At 49.5% G+C, this 20,426-nt stretch overlaps 1 protein-coding gene across 1 annotated transcript in view; it reads right to left on the reverse strand.

Annotated features, from left to right (window-relative positions):
• LOC146813655 (cullin-9-like) overlaps positions 1–20,426 on the reverse strand; it is a 570,887-nt gene that overhangs the window by 15,904 nt on the left and 534,557 nt on the right. The window contains exons 32-33 of the mRNA XM_085610143.1: positions 11,492–11,639; positions 11,139–11,341 (exon numbers count right to left, since the gene is read on the reverse strand). Coding sequence (XP_085466269.1) covers positions 11,139–11,341; positions 11,492–11,639 — 351 coding nt within the window. The remainder of the gene's footprint in view (positions 1–11,138; positions 11,342–11,491; positions 11,640–20,426) is intronic.

Raw genomic sequence — 20,426 nt, forward strand, 5'->3', positions numbered from 1 at the left:
GCCCGAAGCTCCAGAAGGTTGATGTGAAGCCCGGACTCCGCCGGAGACCAGAGGCCTCTGATCTCTGCCTCTCCCATGTGGCCGCCCTACCCCAGAAGTGAGGCATCTGTCACTACTGTGAACTCTGGTTGAGGAAGGGAGAGGGACCTGCCGTTGACCGAATCCTGGTTCATTAGCCACCACTGCAAATGGTGTGCAGTTGCCCTCCGAGATCTGGACGCAATCAAAAAGATTCCTCTGATGCTGTGCCCACTGGAACTTCAGGTCGCACTGCAGAGCCCGCATATGCCACCTGGCATAGTCCACCAGCAGGATGTAGGAGGCCATGAGGCCCAGTAGCCTCAGGGTCAGTCTGACCAAAACCCGGGATAGAGGCTGAAACATAGGAGTCATAGCCTGAATTTCCCGGACTCGCTGCTCAGGAGGATAAGCCCGAAACTGCGCTGTGTCCAGATCAGCTCCGATGAAAAGGAGCTTCTGAGAGGGAATTAGGTGCGACTTCGGCACATTGATGGTGAACCCCAGCAAATGCAGGAGATCGTCCATAGGATGGAGATGGGGGACGACAACCTGGGGCGAGCCCGCCTTTCACAGCCAGTCGTCGAGATAGGGGAAGACTGGAACCCCTGCTCTGCGCAGATGAGCTGCGACCACCGCCATCACCTTCTTGAACACCCGAGGGGCGCTGGTAAGGCCAAAGGGGAGCACAGTAAACTGAAAGTGCTTGTGACCCACCGTGAACCGTAGGTAACGCGGATGGGCCGGCAGGACGAGGATGTGAAAATAAGCGTTCTGCAAGTCCAACGCTACCATCCAGTCTCCAGGGTCGAGGGCAGACAGGACCGGAGCCAGTGTCAACATTTTGAACTCCTTCCAGAGGAAGCGGTTGACGTTGCTGAGATCCAAGATAGGACGCAGGCCCTTGACCTTCTTGGGCACCAGAAACTAGTGGGAATAACAACCACAACCTACTTCTTGGGCAGGAACTCGCTCGATGGCACCCTTGGCCAAGAGAGCCGTAACTTCCTGTTGGAGAAGGGCCAAGTGATCCTCCGACACCCAATGGAATTGAGGTGGCATGGATGGAGGGATAGTCTCGAATGGGAGGGAGTAGCCGCTTTGGACTATCTGCAAAACCCACCTGTCCGACGCGATGTTGAGCCAGTGGTGGAAGTGATGGCAAATCCTGCTGCCCACTGGTGAATGGTGGCCCTGAAAGATCGGAGTAGGAGGGCTTGGAGGCTGCTGCAGAGGAGGCGCTGGAGGACTGGCCCACCCGCTGGCCCCCACACCCACGATGGTGGGTCCCATGTCCCCGGCCGTGCAAACGCTGGACAGCTTGCACAGGCCTGTGGCTCTGGACGGAACGTGGCGGGGCACCCCTTCCGTAGCCACGAAAAGGGCAAAAAGCAGACTGCGCGGGCAAGAGGTAGAAGCGAGGCCCAAGGACCTGGCTGTAGCCCTGGAGTCCTTAATGCGCTCTAGCGCGTTGTCGGATTTATCACCAAATAAGCGACTGCCATCAAAGGGCTTGTCCAAAAGCGTAGCTTGGACATCACCCAAAAAGCCAGTGGACCTCAGCCAGGTGTAGCGTCTCGGGACTACTGGCGTTGAAATAGTCCTGCGCAGCGACTCGGCGGTGTCCAGCCCACATCGTATGGCGAAATTAGCTGCGTCTCTCCCTTCGGCAACTGCACGGGAGAGCACGGCCCGGGCCTCCTCCAGGCACTGTGGCAGCACCTGTGCGACCGTGTCACACACAGAGTCGGAGTAACGGCCCAAGAGACATGCGGTATTCACCGACCGCAGTCCTAAGCTGGAGGAAGAAAACATTTTCTTCCCAAGGTGGTCCAGCTTCTTGGATTCCCTATCAGCTGGTGCAGTAGGGAATGCGCCCTTGGAAGTCGAGGCTTGGACCACCAAGCTCTCAGGGGTGGGGTGTTGGAAGAGGAAAATGGGTTGCCCAGGGCCTGGGGGTGGCATCGGGCAATCATCCTATCCACAGGAGCCAATGTGTTGGGCTTGGACCAACTGCCCGAAAGGATGTACGTGAGGGCCTAATGGAATGGCAGCAGGGGCTCCGAAGAGGTCGCTGACGATTGAAGCACCTCGGTCAGGAGGTTAGTCCTAACCGCCACCATAGGAAGCTCAAGGCTTAAGGCCTTAGCTGCCCTATGCAACACCACTGCATATGATGCACCCTCCTCCGTAGCCACGGTAGAGGGAGATAGCATGCCGAAGTCTGGAAAGGTGTCCAGACCACTGGCCTCTCTCCAGTCCGGTTCTTCCAACTCGTCTGCCAGAGGGTCCACAGACCCCTCCCAGTCCTCCTCATCCTCCTCTGGCAGCCACTCGGGGCGATAGGGAACACCAGGGTAGTACAGGGGTACAAAAGTAGTAAATGCAAAAGATTATCCAGCATGAAATGAATCTTTTTGACCACCTTGCAGTTTTTGCTGCCAACATACCCAACAAAGAGCTTGTCACTGGACCTAATCTTCATTCAGTCAATGCAATTATCGCACATTCTCAGCGGGTCCAGCCGGTGTATCCTCACCTTCGCATTGATAGTGTGGGGTTGAAAAAAACAGAAGGAATGGTAATGGATTGCTTCTGATGAAAAGGGTTACCAACTTAGGCAGGAAAGCCACTTTGGTCCTCAAAACCAGTTTATATAGATGGAAGCTAGTTAAAGGTGGATTCATCCAAAGGTGGAACGTCAGTCACTACCTTGGTCACTGCTGGAGGGAGATAAAAGGACATCTCTAGTGTGGGGCGCATCGCCATCGACCATCAGAGCAATTCTGCTGACGTGTTTCGAGAGATCCTGACGGTGTCCGATTCCCATGCACTGGGAGCACGACTGACAAAGGCACTACTGGAGAGCAAGCATGTCAGTGTGTATACATGACCAGCAGGATGTAGGAAATCAGCATCTCTAGCAGGAGACAAACCTTCAGGACAGGAACCTGAGCTCCCACATGAAGCATTGGTATCATACCCTCAATGTTCTGGATCGTCTGCGGAGGAGAGAAGTCTTGCGTTCAGTATTGCTCCAATGCACATAAGGTCACAGAGAGCTCTAAGTGAGACTTTGGCACCTTGAAGAGAAAACTGGATTCGAACACCGTGGATGCTCATGCATGTAAATGGTCCAACACCAGCTGTGGGAAGCTCACCGTAAGCAGCCAATCGTCAAGTTATGAGAACTCTGAGATCCCTGACCTTCTCAGGTATGTCACAAGCACTGCCATCACCTTGGAAAAGACTCAGGTCGCTGATGCTAAGCGAACAGGGAGGATGGGGAACTGGTAGTAAGTGAGGCCTACCACAAACCGCAGGTACCATCTGATTCCAGCGACATAAGTACCTGAGACAGGTCTCACTGACGTCAACACGGTGGGGTGGTGCCTATATAGGCACTGCGCACTTTCGGCATGGATGATGGCACACTGAGTCAAACAATGCCACCTACTGGCACACAGGGGTAGTGCTCACGATAACAATTCCAGATCCAGTCTCACACTGGGTATCATTTTAGGGTAGGGAATCTGAGGCTAAAAGCCTCTATCAGATATTGCAACAAAGGCAGCCATGAGTCTGTTTGCTTTCTAATCTTGCTGATGGGAAGGCATGCATGAATACATGTTAAAAAGTATGTCACAGCCTTCAAAGTTTAATATATGTTATGGCCAGCATGCTTATATGTTTGTCGTCTAGAAGCAAGTTACACTTTGGACAGACTAACCCAGGAAATGACATATAAAAGTAGTGTTCGAGGCATATGAGCTGCAGATTACACACTTTTGCATAGATCGCCATCTGGTGTTGGGCCCGGATGTTTGCAGTTTGTTTTTCCTCTTGGAAAGTCTTTGGAAGTCACGAGGTCGGTGACTCCTCCCTTGGTTCGTATTGCGCATGGGCTTCGGCTCCATCCTCAGATTGCTTTTTTCCGCCATCGGGCTCAGATGTAATACTTCGCGCTCCGGTTCCGAACATTTCCAGTTCGACGATCGAAGCGGAATCCTCGCTCATCGCGGTATTGTTCCGATACCAAATCTCCTCAATCACCTTCTCTTCAACACATCTTCGATTCCAGTCGTCGACGGCGGCCTTCGGGCCTATCCAAGCTCCGGTCCCGGCTGATGGAAAGAACTCCATTCAAGAAGTGCCCTCGATGTGGGTCCAAATTCCCCCACACCGATCTTCATGAGGTGTGCAACCTCTGCCTCTCCCCTGAACACGAGGCCCGAGACTGTCCCGCCTGCAAGTCTTTCAGATCGAAAAAGACTATTCGAGATCGAAGGGCCAGACGAAACATGGCGCACTCCTCGACCTCCGTTCCAGTCGTCATCTTCGGGGACGATGTCGAAGCTCCGGGACAGCAGCACACCGAAGAGGACCTCGTCAGTGCTTCCGAAGCCGACGACTCTGATGTGGAGGACATCACCCCGGCGCAGAGGGTCGTGAGTACTATACCCCCTCCCACACCCACACCGACACCCAAAAAGGCTTCGGTCACGCCTTCGCCTCCGTTCCTAGGCAAGACCAGAGACACTGCTTCCAACACCCCACCTTCGGGCCCGGTGAAGAAGCCAAATAAGCCTTCCGGCGGCTCGGGCTCGAGCCAGCGTGCCAGCGGTGCCGAGAAACACACTTCGGCACCGAAAAAGAGACCGGCCTCTACCTCGACACCGAGCTCCGCACCAAAGTCCTCGGTGTCGAAACCTAGCCTTTCGGTACCGACCAAACCCCATACGGCCCTCGGCACCGACACTCCCACGCCGAAGACTACCTCGGCGCCGACCAAAAAATCTGAGGCTCTTAAAAAGCACGGCACGGAAAAACCTAAAAAGTCCTCGGCCCCGAAACCTTCGGTGCCGACGGAACCAACATTGTCACAGGAACTGTTTACACCGGATCCCTTGCAAAAGACACTTACCAATGATCCAAAGACTGGACATTTGGCACTCTCTTCAAAAAAGAGACATTTGGACAAACCGGCTCCGCCTCCACCTCCAAAGAGGAAAGACTCTGCTACCTCCCCTTTCAGAGTGCCTTCCCCACCTCCTCCACCCTCTCCACCTCCGCCCCCTCCGCCTTCTCCACCCCGCCTCATCGCTCCCCGACCCCGTCTCTGGACCATGATGATTAAGGGGACCCATATTACGATCCAGGGGATGTGCCACAAGACCCCACCCCTACAGGATCCCCAGGCCAATGGGACCACTATAATAATCCAGACATCCCAGATGTCCCACAAGATGACCTTTACCCATCCAGGCCATCTCCACCAGAAGACTCATTAGGTATTCACCACCTACTTCAGAGGGCGGCACATTATCACGGGGTAGAGCTACACACTGACCCGGTAGAGGAAGATTTCCTCCTCGACACCTTTGATACCGCACATAGGGCTACCTCCATACTACCTATGCTCAAGGGGGTAATAAAACATGCGCCAGAGATCTTTAAAGACCCAGTCAGGGCTAGGGTCATTAACCCACGCATAGAGAAAAAGTATAAAGCTGCCCCCACAGATCCTGCCTATATCAAAGGGCCAGCACCACTAGATTCCCTAGTGGTCTCCACTGCATGGAAGAGGTCAAACTCCCAGGCGTCAGGGGAAGCACCACCACCTGACAAAGAGTCAAAGCTACTGGACGCGTCAGGAAAGCGCACTGCGTCACAGGCAGCCAATATATGGCGTATTGCCAACACTCAAGCGCTATTGGCCAGATACGACCGGGCACATTATGATGAACTAGAAACCATCATGCACCATCTCCCAGAAAAATACAAAAATAGGGCCAATTAATTAATTCAAGAGGGTAAGACTATAACTAACACCTCTATACGCTGTGCCTTAGACGCGGCAGACACAGCCTCCAGGGCCATTAACACTAGCGTCCTCCTCCGTCGCCATGCTTGGCTGAGGGTTTCAGGTTTTAAACCTGAGGTACAGGCCTCCATTCTAAATCATCCCTCTGACCAAGAACACCTATGCGGCCCAAAGGTAGATGAGGCCCTCGAGAAGATGAAGGACACAGATACGGCGAAATCTATGGGAGCCCTGCAGTCACACCCTCCTAGGCGCTCCTTTCGCCGCTCTTCCTATCGGGGTACGGCCAGAGGCTATTCCTCAGGTAGTGCGTCCACTTCCTACAAATCCCCTGCTCAATCCACCTTCACAAGGGGTTATCAAAGAGGCAGCTATAGGGGCAATAACAATAAAGGCAGAGGCAAAACAAATACCGCCCGCTCTGCCACACCGCCTACCCAATGACTTTCCCCCGCTCCCTCCAGACCATCCCACTGCGGTCGGGGGTAGGCTACAAAATTTCCTTCACGTCTGGGAGACCATCACCTCAGACAGATGGGTGACCCAAATTATTCGTTCAGGGTACTGCCTAGAATTGACATCTACCCCCCCAAACATTCCACCCAGGCAACGCCCAATGTCACAAGAACATTCCACATTACTAAAACAGGAGGTAATCTCCCTCCTACAAAAACATGCGATAGAACAAGTCCCCGCCAATCAGCAAAATTTGGGGGTCTACTCCCTATATTTTCTGATACCAAAAAAATACGAGACTCTACGACCTATTTTAGATCTCCGGCCTCTAAACACATACATACATTCGGACCATTTTCACATGGTAACACTTCAGCAGGTACTTCCTCTCCTCTCCCAGAACGACTTTCTCACCACACTGGACTTGAAAGACGCATACTTTCACATTCCGGTACACCATGCTCACAGAAAGTACCTCAGATTTGTAGTGGACGGGCAACACTACCAGTTCAAGGTGCACCCATTCGGGGTCACAACAGCACCAAGGGTATTCACCAAGTGCCTAGCGGTAGTGGTGGCACACCTCAGAAGACAGCACATTCACGTTTTCCCATATTTGGACGACTGGCTAATAAAAGCCACGTCCTACAACCAATGTGTACATCATACCGCCACTACAATCCAACTACTTCACCAGCTAGACTTCATGGTGAACCACCAAAAGTCCCTGCTAATACCATCCCACACAAAGCAATACCTCGGTGCCACTATAGACACCTCAAAAGCCATAGCCTACCCCAATCCTGTCAGGATTGCAAGCATTCAGGCTTTGCGTCAAAGATTCATACCTCAACACTCTCTCCCAGCAAGAGTGGTTATGCAACTAATAGGGATGATGGCCTCTTGCATTTTCATAGTGCCTCATGCAAGACTCCAGATGCGTCCACTCCAAGAGTGCTTAGCGCGCCAATGGAACCAGGCCCAGGGACAATTGACAGATCTGGTGTTGGTAGACGGTCGCACCCATCGCTCTCTGCAGTGGTGGAACACCACAAATCTTTCCAGAGGTCGACCGTTCCTGGACCCGGTTCCACAAATAATCCTAACAACGGACGAATCGCTCTCCGGCTGGGGAGCTCATCTGTTACACCTCACAGTGCAGGGCACATGGACGCCGCAACAAAAGTTACTCCACGTCAACCATCTGGAGTTACTGGCAATCTCTCTAGTCCTAAAATCCTTTCACACACAGATTTTAGGCAAGGCAGTCCTTATTCGCACAGACAACATGACGGCCATGTACTACATTCAAAAACAAGGCGGCACACACTCTCCATAGCTCTCTCAACTAGCACAGAGCATATGGAGATGGGCAATTCCACACAAAATCTTTCTCCTAGCCCAACATGTCCCAGGAGTCCAAAACACCATGGCAGATCTGCTCAGCAGACAGACGCAGCAGATCCACGAGTGGGAACTTCACCCGCAGGTTCTTCACTCGTTCTTTCAGACGTGGGGGCATCCACAGATAGACCTCTTCGCCACCCACAAAAACAAAAAATGCCCAAGCTTCGCCGCCAGATACCCACACCCATTGTCCAAAGGCAATGCGATATGGATGAACTGGTCAGGCAAATTTGCGTACGTTTTTCCACCTCTCCCACTAATTCCATTAGTGGTGCGAAAGCTACAACAGCACTCCCTCACACTGATTCTAGTAGCTCCAACATGGGCCAGACAACCGGGGTACACCACGCTGCTGGAACTCTCGGTAGTGCCACACCAAAAGCTACGCCTCTCGCCATGCCTCCTAACCCAGAACCATGGAGAGATCAGGCACCCGGACCCAGCTCAACTCAACCTTGCGATCTGGCTCCTGAGATCCTAGAATTCGGGGACCTTAACCTTCCCCCTGACTGTATGAACGTCATCAGAGAAGCTAGACGCCCTACCACTAGAGCCTGCTACGCTGCAAAGTGGAAAAGATTTGTTGTTTATTGCCATAACAACACAATCGACCCTCTAGACGTATCTATACAGCACATCATATGCTACTTACTCCATCTACAAAGGTGTAACCTAGCATATACATCCATTCGGCTACACCTCGCAGCAATTGCCGCTTACCTACAAAACAGACAGCACCTATTACTTTTCAGAGTGCCTGCCATTAAAGCCTTCATGGAAGGCCTCAAATGAATAATTCCCCCCAGAGTACCACCCTCACCTGTGTGGAACTTAAATATAGTTCTCACAAGGCTAATGGGACCGCCTTTCGAACCTTTGCATAAATGTGAACTGCAATTTCTCACATGGAAAACAGCCTTTCTTGTAGCCATCACTTCCCTTAGAAGGGTCAGTGAGATACAAGCACTTACTGTACAAGAACCTTTTCTCCAAATGCACCACAACAAGGTTGTCCTCCGTACCAACCCAAAATTCCTACCCAAAGCCATTTCCCCTTCCATCTAAACCAATCGGTAGAGTTACCGTTTTCTTTCTCGCAACCTCAAACTGTTGCAGAAAGAGCTCTACACGCGATGTTAAAAGGGCCTTACTTTACTATATCCAAAGAACACAACCTTTCAGAAAGACCAAACAACTGTTTGTCTCTTTCTCTCCACCACACAAAGGCAACCCCATCTCTAAATCAGGGATAGCTAGGTGGATTGTAAAATGCATACAGATTTGCTACCACAAGACAAAACGAACGCTATCTTTTCCTCCTAAAGCCCACTCTACACGAAAGATAGGGGCTTCTATGGCTTTTCTAGGGAACATCCCATTAGATGATATCTGCAAAGCAGCTACATGGTCAACACCGCACACTTTCACTAAACATTACTGTGTAGATGTGCAAACCAAGCAACAAGCTAGTGTGGGCCAGGCTGTACTAAAACACTATTTCAAACCACTGCAACAGATACCTGTGGTCGCCGCTAAGGTTGGGAACTGCTATATAGTCTATGCAAAAGTGTGTAATCTGCAGCTCATATGCCTCGAACGGAATATTCTACTTACCAGTATGCATCTGTTCTTGGCATGTAGAGCTGCAGATCTACACACGCCCACCCGCCTCCCCGGCTACCTGTATCTGTTCCAGTCTATCTTATTTAGATACAACACACATGGGTTTCTTCACTGTTATTACTACGCTCCATTTTTCCCTGTTGGCGAAAAACAATCTGAGGATGGAGCCGAAGCCCATGCGCAGTATGATCCAAAGGAGGAGTCACCGATCCCGTGACTTCCAAAGACTTTCCAAGAGGAAAAACAAACTGCAAACATCCGGGCCCAACACCAGATGGCGATCTATGCAAAAGTGTGTAGATCTGCAGCTCTACATGCCAAGAACAGATGCATACTGGTAAGTAGCATATTCCTTATTAACACACATATCAAACAAATTTACCTTTCAAAAAGTGTGACTCTGCAGGGAAAAGCCATAACCCTACCCCTCCATGCAGATAAAGTTGAGAAACACCCAGAATAGTCCAAGTTAGGGCACTTATTTGAGGGGGTCGTCGCTGTTTTTATACCAATATATACATAGGTGTACACACTGACAGGTATGTATTTGAATAAATATGTGATTTTATAGTGATGTCTGTGAGCACTGTGAACCGAATTGATTGGAAGTATCACAAATGTTGTTGCTCAAGTGTTCACCTATGGGTGTGCTGTATTGCCCACAAACACATAAATGTAATATGTTCTTTCATGTAATGAAATATCGTATGCTTTTCATTCCACATTGCAGGTAATTTAAATACATGGAAATACCAGGTATTAGAGACGTACGCGCCTCTATTAAATCACATGAAACTGCAAAAGCAATTTGGCAGGGATTGTTGGAGTCCTCAAGAAGGCCAGAGACCAGTGTCGGGCTGTTACAAATGGGTGAAACATGTAGGAAATGTATAATCAGATGCATGAAACATCATTTTCATTACACATCCAGAACGCATCTAGTTTTTACCTTGGCAAGGGTATTCACTGAACAAAAGAGATATCTTGGCCATTTTTTAAATGAAGAACTGGATCCCTGCTTTTATCCAGACAAAAAATGTTTAAGAAGCGTCCCACAGCAGTTGAGCCCAACCGAGTGGTACAGGAAGGCACCTGTGATGAAGCATGCCACTATAAACTGTGGGTGAAGCTTACTCTCCTAATCTATTTAGGTGTCTGCAATGTGGTAGGTGATTACAGAAAATGTTAATCCCAGACCCTGAACCCACGTACCAGCTGAGCATGAATGCTTCAAGCCTGCACCAATTCATGGGACCCTGGAAGGTGGGTAGTGACGTGATGACTGCCCTCTTTGTCTTTTTCTGGATCCCACCGGTGTCAGGCCTAAGGTGGTATTCCGGAGCACCGAAGCAGAGACACAGCTCCTCGATGCTTGTCATTGGGCAGAGAACCAAGAGCATCACAATCCGAAGAAGATGAGCAATGGTCCCTGCCTCTTTGGCAAATTCATTCCTGATCTCTTGATTCCTCCTGGACATGTTTTGACTTTTTGAGCACAATCTTTTTCCGTCTTTGTGCCCTGTGAAGGCTGTGTCACAAACAGTGAAGGTATGATGTATTTGGAGAGAATGCGTTAGATAAAAACAAATGTACATAAAGTGACAACGAATAAAAAGTAACTCCAAAACGCGTGATTGTGGCAGGTTGTGTAGCAAATCAGAGTAAAATTCAGCCAAATCGAAGGAAAAATGGTGAAACCCAATGTTTAAGGAACCCTGGCTTTATAGAGCAACAACAACTGCCAAACCACTGCCAAAAAGGTAACTGCAGTTACCTTTGAGGAGGTTCTGATTGTACTTTGCTCACTCACCTTTAACACCAGGTTGTCGATGTGCATCGCCTTGTCCTCTTTCAATATCTTAACGATCAGACAGCAGACGATGTTTCGCTTTCGCTCCAGCATGGCGCCCTCTGCATCCTCAACATTCAGGTATGTTTGGTTTGGCAGCAGCCATAACACCGACTGCTGCTTGGCCAGCTTCGTGAGGGACGCATCGTTCAACCGCAGGACACCTGCAGCGACAAGTCAAATCAAAATGTCTATGTAACCATCAGATAACCAGCCAATCATGAGTTCCTGAAGAACAGCATCCTATAAAGGGGAGTGCTAGGGAGACAGCCACGTAGTGCGTGGCACCACTGTTGGAGAACAGCACTACATACCTTTCGGTAGGAGGCCTTTGGCTTTGTTTTTGCTCTTGCTTTTGCTCATGGTTAGGATGCCGTCTTCTCCAGTCAGCGGTGCCAGGGCTTGGATAAGGAGGCCTGGAGGCAGACCAGTGGACTGCAGAAGGGATTCTACATTAAGAGTCTACAGGAGAGCAAACAAAGAAAATATTACTGGTTACGTTTTGAGAGCCTGTTGTACAAGTGTAAATCAAACACAAAACAGCACATTCTGTGAGAACAAAAAACGGAAATGCTATTCAGGGAGAAAAGAATGTCATGGAGAGCGCCCACGACTTTAGAAACCACAAGCAAACAGCAAATTGTTCAACAACTGCAAAAAATGTAAATACAAAGCAGCACGGTCGTCCCACGCGCAAACAATGGAAAAAGATTTGGCCTAATGGTGAAAAATGGCCCCCGAGTAACATGAATCCCAGCTTCTAATCTCAGCTCATCTACTTCACCATATGTAGCCATATAATGCGATCAGGGACATATCACCATTTTAACTTGCTCAGGCCTCAACTCGGATGCATATTCTGCCAAAACTGCCAACACATTATACAGACTAAAACCCTACACATTCTCACAGAATCAATAACAATCTCTTGTCACAACAGTAAAGAACAACTTACTTACCTTCGGTAACGATATGTCTGTAAGAAACATAGGTTAGTTATAGAGTCCTAACCTTAGAATTACCCCCAGGTGTCAGACTGGATCTGGAGAATTCTTTCGTCAGCAGTACCCCTGCGTGTCGAAAGGTGGCGTCGGTCAGCTCCGTGTTCATCGTTGGCATCGTTGTCGCAGGGATGACGTTGCGGCAGCTACTCAGATGCCGCCATCGCGGGCAGACGTCAGTTCTGCACACGACTTTTCACACCAGAAGCGCAGAGCCATGCAAGAAACACTGACCACTGGTGCACAAAACTAGAGCCCTGAAAGGAAATCCTTAGCCCTGAAAGGAAATCCTTAACCCTAGAAGTCAGTTCACAGAACGGGGAGGATGGATGGGGTGGTAAGGAATCTATAACTAACCTATGTTTCTTACAGATATATCGTTACTGAAGGTAAGTAACTTGTTCATATGAAAGAAAGTTAGTTATAGATTCTTTACCTTAGAATAGATACCCCAGCAATACCAACCCCGGAGGGGAGTCTGCGAGCCAAGTTCACACTAGAAAGTCCTGGAGAACAGAACGGAAAAAAAAGCCGTCTCTCTGGACTTGGCTGTCCGGGCAGTAGTGTCTAGTGACCGTGTGCAGAGATGCCCACGTAGCTGCCTGACAGATGTCATTGAGGGGGACTCCTCGTCCCAAAACAGTAGTAGCTACCGTCACCCTGGTGGAATGGGCGCGCAGCCCCACTGGAGGCTACTTCTTTGCCAAGGAATAGCAGGCCTTAATGCTCAAAACGACCCACCTAAAGATGGTTTGTTTGTGCACGGCCCGACATTTCTTGGCACCCACAAAGAGCTGGTCATCCACCTGGAATTGTTTGGTGCGATCCAAATAAAAGAAAAGCATCTGTTTTGGATCCAGACGGTAGAGCCTCTCTTCTTCTTTTGAAGGATGCGGAGGTGGAAAGAAGGTGGGCAAAGTGATGGTTTGGCCAATGTGAAAAGAAGTAATCACCTTGGGAAGAAATGAAGGTCTGGTTCTTAGTACAACCTTGCCCGGATGAACAGCCAGGAAAGGAGGTTTTAAAGAAAGAGCCTGAAGCTCACTCACCCTGCGAGCAGAGGTGATGGCAACCAGAAAAGCAGTCTTTAAGGTAAGAAGTCGGAGAGGACAGTTATGAAGTGGCTCAAATGGAGCGCACATAAGGTAAGTCAGAAAGAAGTTCAAGTCCCACTGAGGCATTACGAAGGGAATAGGAGGAAAAAGATGAGTAATGCCCTTGAGGAAGCGTTTAACAACAGGGGACTTGAAAAGAGAAGGCTGATGAGGAAGACTAAGAAAGGCTGAAATGGTCCAGAGGTAGCCCTTAAGAGTGCCCAGAGCAGAGCCCTGCTGGGCCAAAGAAAGAAGGAACAAGAGAACCTCAGAAAGAGGGGCAGAAAGGGGATCCACAGTCTTTGCTGCGCACCATGCCACAAATGTGTTCAATCTATGGGTGTATACCCTTTTAGTGGAGGGACGCCTGGCTGCCAAGATAACATAACAGACTTTGGGAGGCAGGTCAAACGACTTCAACTGCTGCTGCTCAATCTCCATGCAAGGAGGTGGAGAGTGGACAGGTTCGGGTGGAGGACCATCCCCTGCTGCTGCGACAGAAGATCCTCCCGAAGAGGCAGTCTGATCAGAGGATCGATGGCCGTGCTGAGTAGCTCGGGATACCAGACTCTTCGTGCCCAATCCAGAGCCACAAGAATGACTTTGGCCCGTTCGCGCTTGATCTTCCTCAGCACTCTGGGCAGAAGTGGTATAGGTGGAAAGGCGTACAGAAGACTGCAACACCATTTGCGATGAAAAGAGTCAACGAGCGAGTGCCGCCTTGGAAATTCCAATGAGCAGATCTGCTGACATTCTCTTCGGTGGCGAATAGATCTAACCAAGGCTCTCCCCACTGCTGAAAGAGACCTTGCACCACCTCCAAGTGAAGACGCCATTTGTGATCCATCATGCACCAGCGGCTGAATTTGTCCACCCTGGCGTTCAGTAAACCTGCCAGGTGTTGAACCGCCAGGGACAAGCTCTGATGTTCCAGCCATATACAGAGACAAAGTGCCTCCTGATATAGGGTCCACAACCCCCCCCCCCCCTGTTTGTTGCAGCACGACATGGTGGTGGTGTTGTCTGTGAACACCTGCACTACTATCCCTTTGACAGCAGGAAGGAATGCCTTCAGTGCAAGACGGATCGCCCGAAGCTCCAGAAGGTTGATGTGGAGCTCGGACTCCACCGGAGACCAGAGGCCTCTGATCTCCGCCTCTCCCATGTGACTGCCCCATCCCAGAAGTGATGCATCGGTCACCACAGTGAACTCTGGTTGGGAAAGGGAGAGGGGCCTGCCGTCGACCCAATCCTGGTTCGTTAGCAACCCCTGCAATTGGTGTGCAGTGCCCTCCGAGATCTGGATGCAATCTTATAGGTTCCCCTGATGTTGAGCCCACTGGAACTTCAGGTCCCACTGCAGAGCCCGCATATGCCATCTGGCATGATCCACCAGCAGGATGCGGGAGGCCAACAGGCCCAGTAGCCTGAGGGTCATCCTGACCGAAACCCGGGATAGAGGCTGAAAGATCCGAATCATAGTCCGGATATCCCGGACTCGCTGTTCAGGGGGATAGACCCGAAACTGCGCAGTGTCCAGAACCAATCCGATGAAGAGGAGCTTCTGAGAGGGAGTCAGGTGCGACTTCGGCACGTTGATGGAGAACCCCAGCAAATGCAGGAGTTTGGCCGTAGTCTGGAGGTGAAAGACGACAGCCTTGGGCGAGCCTGCCTTCAACAGCCAGTCGTCAAGATAGGGGGGAAGACTGGAACCCCTGATCTGCGCAGATGAGCTGTGACCACCGCCATCACTTTCGTGAACACCCGAGGGGCACTGGTGAAGCCAAAGGAGAGCACAGTAAACTGAAAGTGCTCGTGGCCTACCGTGAACCGCAGGTAATGTCGGTGGGCCAGCAGGACTGGGATATGAAAATAAGCGTCCTGCAATTCCAACGCTACCATGCAGTCTCTAGGGTCGAGGGCAGACAGGACTTGAGCTAGCGTCAATATTTTGAACTTCTCCTTCCCGAGGAAGCGATTGGCATTCCTGAGATCCAAGATAGGACGCAGGCCTTTGTCCTTCTTGGGCACCAGAAAGTAGTGGGAATAGCAACCACGACCTACTTCTGGGACAGGAACCCGCATTATGGCTCCCTTGGCCAAGAGTGCTGAAACTTCCTGTTAAAGAAGGGCCAGATGATCCTACGACATGCGATGGTAATGAGGTGGCATGAATGGAGGGGTGGTCTCAAAGAGGAGGGAGTAGCCCATTCGGACTATTTGCAAAACTCACTCGTCAGACATGATGGGGGAGGTGATGGCGAATCCTGATGCCTACTGGCAATTGGTGTGTCTGAAATGTTGGACTAGGAGGGTTTGGAGGCTGCTGCAGAGGGGGCTGTGGTGGACTGGCCCGCCCGCTGGCCCCTAGAACCACAGCGGTGGTTCCACATCCCCAGCCGAGCTGGGGCTGCACAACTTGCGCTGGCCTGTGGCTCTTGGTGGGACGTGGTGGGGCACCCCTTCCGTAGCCTCGAAAGGGGCGAAAAGCAGACTGCGCAGGGCGGGTGGTGGAGAGGCCCAAGAACCTGACCTTGGCTCAAGAGTCCTTAAAGCACTCCAGAGCCTTGTCGGCCTTGTCACTGAATAGGCGACATCCATCAAAGGGCATGTCCGTAAGAGTGGATTGGACATCCCCTGAAAAACCAGTTGACCTCAGCCAGGCGTAGCGTCGAAGGGCTACCGATGTGGAAATCGTCCTGCCTAGTGAGTCAGCGGTATCCAACCCACAGTGGATAGTAAACTTTGCTGCATCTCTCCCTTCGGCAACTGCACGGGAGAGTACGGCCCAGGCCTCCTCCGATCACTGGGGCAGCATTCGGGCCACAGTATCCCACACAGACTGGGTGTAGCAGCCCAACAGACATGCAGTGTTTACCGACCGCAGTCCCAAGCTGGAGGAAGGAAACATCTTCCCAAGATGGTCCAGCTTTTTGGATTCCATATCAGGTGGTGCATTAGGGAATACACTTTTGGAGGTGGAGGCTTGGACCACCAAGCTCTCAGGAGTGGGGTGTTGGGAGAGGAAAGTTGGGTTGCCCGGGGTCGGGGTGGCATTGGGCAATCATCCTATCCACAGGTGCCCCTGTGTTGGGCCTGGACCAGATGCCCAAAAGGATGTCAGTGAGGGCTTCATTAAACGGTAGCAGGTGACCAGGACCTCGAACGGCGTGGAGCAGACTGCCGTGCCTCGAGAAGCTTTCAGGACTGCTCCCGCAAAGACTTCGGATTCATGGTCCGGCAGTCAGAGCACGACTTGGGGTCATGGTCGTGCTCCAGGCAAAACAGGCACACGTGGTGCGGATCCGTAACTGACATCAGTTGGCTACAGGAGCCGCAGATCTTGAAACCCGGCATCCCTGACGTGCACCAGGAGTCGAAGACTCAAAAACGGTGCCGATAAAAGTCGCCAAAAAGTCAGTCACAAGTCAGTCAAAAAGTGACTGGAGGTACCGGTCTTTCCAGATCTGCGTTGGCTGGCGCGGAAAAAGAAAGAACTGACAGCGCGCGAGGGCAGCGTCTAAGTAGCTGCCACAACATCATCCTGGCGACCACAACGACAAACGTGGAGCCGACCAACACCATCTTTCGACACGCAGGGGTACTGCGGACGAAAAAATTCTCTGGATCCAGTCTGGCGCCTGGGGGTAATTCTAAGGTGAGGAATCTATAACCAACTGTTTCTTTCAGACAGTGCAAACAGTGACTTTTCTACTCTCAGCCTTTTACCTGCACCTGTTTTCACCATCTAGTTTTGTGTGAAAATCTCGGTGGGTATGTCTCCGGTACAACAGCATTTTTGCAGAAAAGCCCCCAACCACCCACTGGGAGCCCAAGTGCATGCACAGACTCACCCACTTCCTGTCAGATGGCTGTAGAACCAGACTTAAAATGCCCACATCCTCCACCCCACGTTTCCAAGTTGTCTAATATTGTGAACCGGAAGAAAGTAAAAACTTAAAACAAGCCTATACCAAGTGTAGGGATTAGCCCACAAGACTGATTTGAAAAATAAGCCTTGGACAACTGAGCTTTAAGAGTGTCATTGACATGGAGGACACATTATGATTCACCATCGAAGAGTGTCATTGACATGGAGGACACATTATGATTCACCATCGAAGAGTGTCATTGACATGGAGGACACAATATGATTCACCATCGAACAACATGACTAGAAAGTAATTTTGCACTTCTGGGAGAATCTTAACCGTCCTTGACATTTAAAGCAATGTTGCTTCTGCTACTTGATTAAATCCAATGGTACAGATATCTAAACCTCTGTCAATGATGGTTTCGCTCCTTCCCTTAATATTGCAAGAGCTTCCTCACTTTTCCTTTCCGAGACGAGCTCTAAGGGCTCATATCACTCCACATTTGGCAATCATGGCCACTAAGATCGCCATTAGATTAGCTGCGGAGACTGACATCACTGCCAGTGATGAGACTTGCTTTCATCAGGTGTCCAAACATCTTCCTTCTCTCTCTGTTGGTTCGTTACATCGAGAGGAAGCATTAAGTGTGCGAAACGTGCCGCTTGTTGTACAACTGAGCCCACGATGGGACAGTCTGTCAAGCATGGCGGTGTGGAGTCTGGTGCTTTATCCTTCTTTTCCAGCCTTGGAGCAGTCACTGAGACGATAGCTAGACGTAGCATCAACTTTCTCCCCCTCCTTCCATGTAGAGGCATGGCTCTTGAAGCCTTCTTTAGTAAGAGTCTTTAAATCATTAGAAAATAAACCAGTCTGTTGCACTTGGATTGGTAGAGAAACTTTCTCTGATGCAATCTGTGTGAGAGAGTGAAAGCTGGAAATGCAATGTGGTGGGAATCCACCTGCAGTGGATCTACTAAATCTGTAGGGTTTGTTGCAAAATCATCTCATTCTTGGCAGGTCTCCTCGTGACGTCAAGGTAGTCATCTTCCTGCGTTCTGTCTGCTTCTGCGCGGTGTCTGCTCCTGCGCGGTGTCTGCTACTGTGCTGTGTCTGCTCCTACTACCTTTGGTGTGACCACTGATGATGGATTGCAGAGGGCAGAGTTATCAAGATGAGCTTGTCAATTAAGTGGAAGTGAACTGTGAAAGCATCTCCGATGATGGCTGCGGAAGGAGCTCAAGTGGTGGCTCCAGTTGCGTAGTCACTGAGTAAGCTTTTCATTCAGTCTTTCCAGACACTTGTTGGCCAGATTTTCTAGACTTGTTAGAAGGGCACTCTATGCCTGAAGAGTCCCCTGGCGCGGAAGGTTAGAGGCCCTTACTGCATTATAATGAAGGGGCACTATATATAAAGTCATTAAATAAAATAAAGATATGTTGGTTGTGCTGAAGCATCACTCAGTCATTGGTTTCCTTCAGGATCATGGCATCAGCATCTATCCCTGGATTTTCACAAACCTACCAATCCACCAGGCCTCAGAGCCGAGATCAGCAGATACAAACAACGTGACAAACCCCCAAGACACATACTGAAATCCCATTTTAGCAAAGTTTTTTGTTTCTGCATACAAGTGCCATAACTAAAGCCGATAGGTCTGGCATAGAACTGCAAGTACAGCTTCACTGATTGGGGAGTTTGGGGCATGATAAATGAGTGAAGGCAAAGACGAGGCAACCTCTAAGTGAACGAATAGCGAGTATCCATTCATCCACGGACTCGTGGGCAGTTTGGGGCATTATAAATGAGTGAAAGCAAAGACGAGACAACTTCTAAGTGAACGAATAGAGAGTATCCATTCATCCACAGACTGATTCTTGCATTTGACCATGCACAAAACCACAGACAAACAAAAAAGGATATATGGATAAGACAACAAATTACAGTGAGTGCCTTTAAAGTGTACGTTAAAGGATCTAAAAATCTTATTAGAATTAAACATGTGTCTGTTTTTTTCCTGAGGTTGATTTCTGTAAACCAAACATCAAGGCAAACATTACAGAAAAAAAATACCGGTCACCAGGAAAATCACCAGTCGCTACCCCCTTACAAAGAGGGATTTGCCACATGTCACAACTATGTAATGAGGTGAGTGCAATCATTGGTGATCTAAGGAATATTGTGAATAATTGAAAAGCAGCTTCGACAAAAGGAAGCACAACAATTTCTCTAATCACATACCAATCGTATAGGTGTGGATAGTGGAGAGATAATATCACTGACTATACAAGTATTAGGCTCCTGCCAGAACTTTTCCAGTTATTGAAAAAGGAGAAATTATTGACACATTTCTGAAAGTCTCTGGTGAGGATAAATCTTTGAGAACTTGAACAAACGCACTGGAATTTGACCTTTAAGTCACCTTTCAATCTTGGGTGCTGAATACAACTTCAACGTTGATCTAGAACTAACTCCCATACAGCAAAATGTCTTCACAGAAAATGTTGGACATGATTAAAACCTTTCAGAAGGGGCGGTCAGATAATGACCAGTGCTTGCATTTATTTGCATTAGTCTAATACGAATGAATTCTTAATGCAAAAGAGTACAGCCATTTTGGAGAGCGATCGTCAAAAGGATCTTCGTTCTGGGAGCCCAAGTAACAACCTCTGAAACACCCATGACCCTGGGTAGTGGTAATTAAACAGAATCACTCAAGAACCCTCACAAACAATCCCTATGAACAGGATTGGTGAATGCAAAGAGGACAGTGCTGAGAATGTGCTTGCACGAGGTTGCTTTCGTCTAGCCCCTCCTGCTTCCTTATGTGCCCACCTATCGTCATCTCCTACCTTCTTTTCTGCTCTCAACGGGTAATAGAGTTCTACATTTCAGTGCATATATGGTGGAGGCTTGAATATAACCTATAGATATTCTTCTCACGGTTCCATACCACAGAATATGCCATCTAATACTACTATGGATATGACTTTTAGAACTTTGGTTTAAGCTTGAGGTTTATTATCTGTATATTGATGTGGAACTTGCGTTTAAATTTTTTTGAATATCGATAAGAGTTTTTAAAAGATCTGTGGAGAGCTTCCTTGGGTAGGTCAGGGTATGCTTCCTGTATATGCTGCTCTGGTTGAACGGGGAGCAGAAAGAGCGGACATTCCAAGGGTTCTATAGGATAATGAATACAGCTGGAGCAGCACTGTGGAATGAGGCACGTAGGAAGCGCATGTGCAAACGTTTGTGTGTGCAATATCAACACCTTTTGAT

This window comes from Triturus cristatus, chromosome 6 (genome assembly GCF_964204655.1).
Source record: "Triturus cristatus chromosome 6, aTriCri1.1, whole genome shotgun sequence".
NCBI classification, from domain to species: Eukaryota; Metazoa; Chordata; class Amphibia; order Caudata; family Salamandridae; genus Triturus; species Triturus cristatus.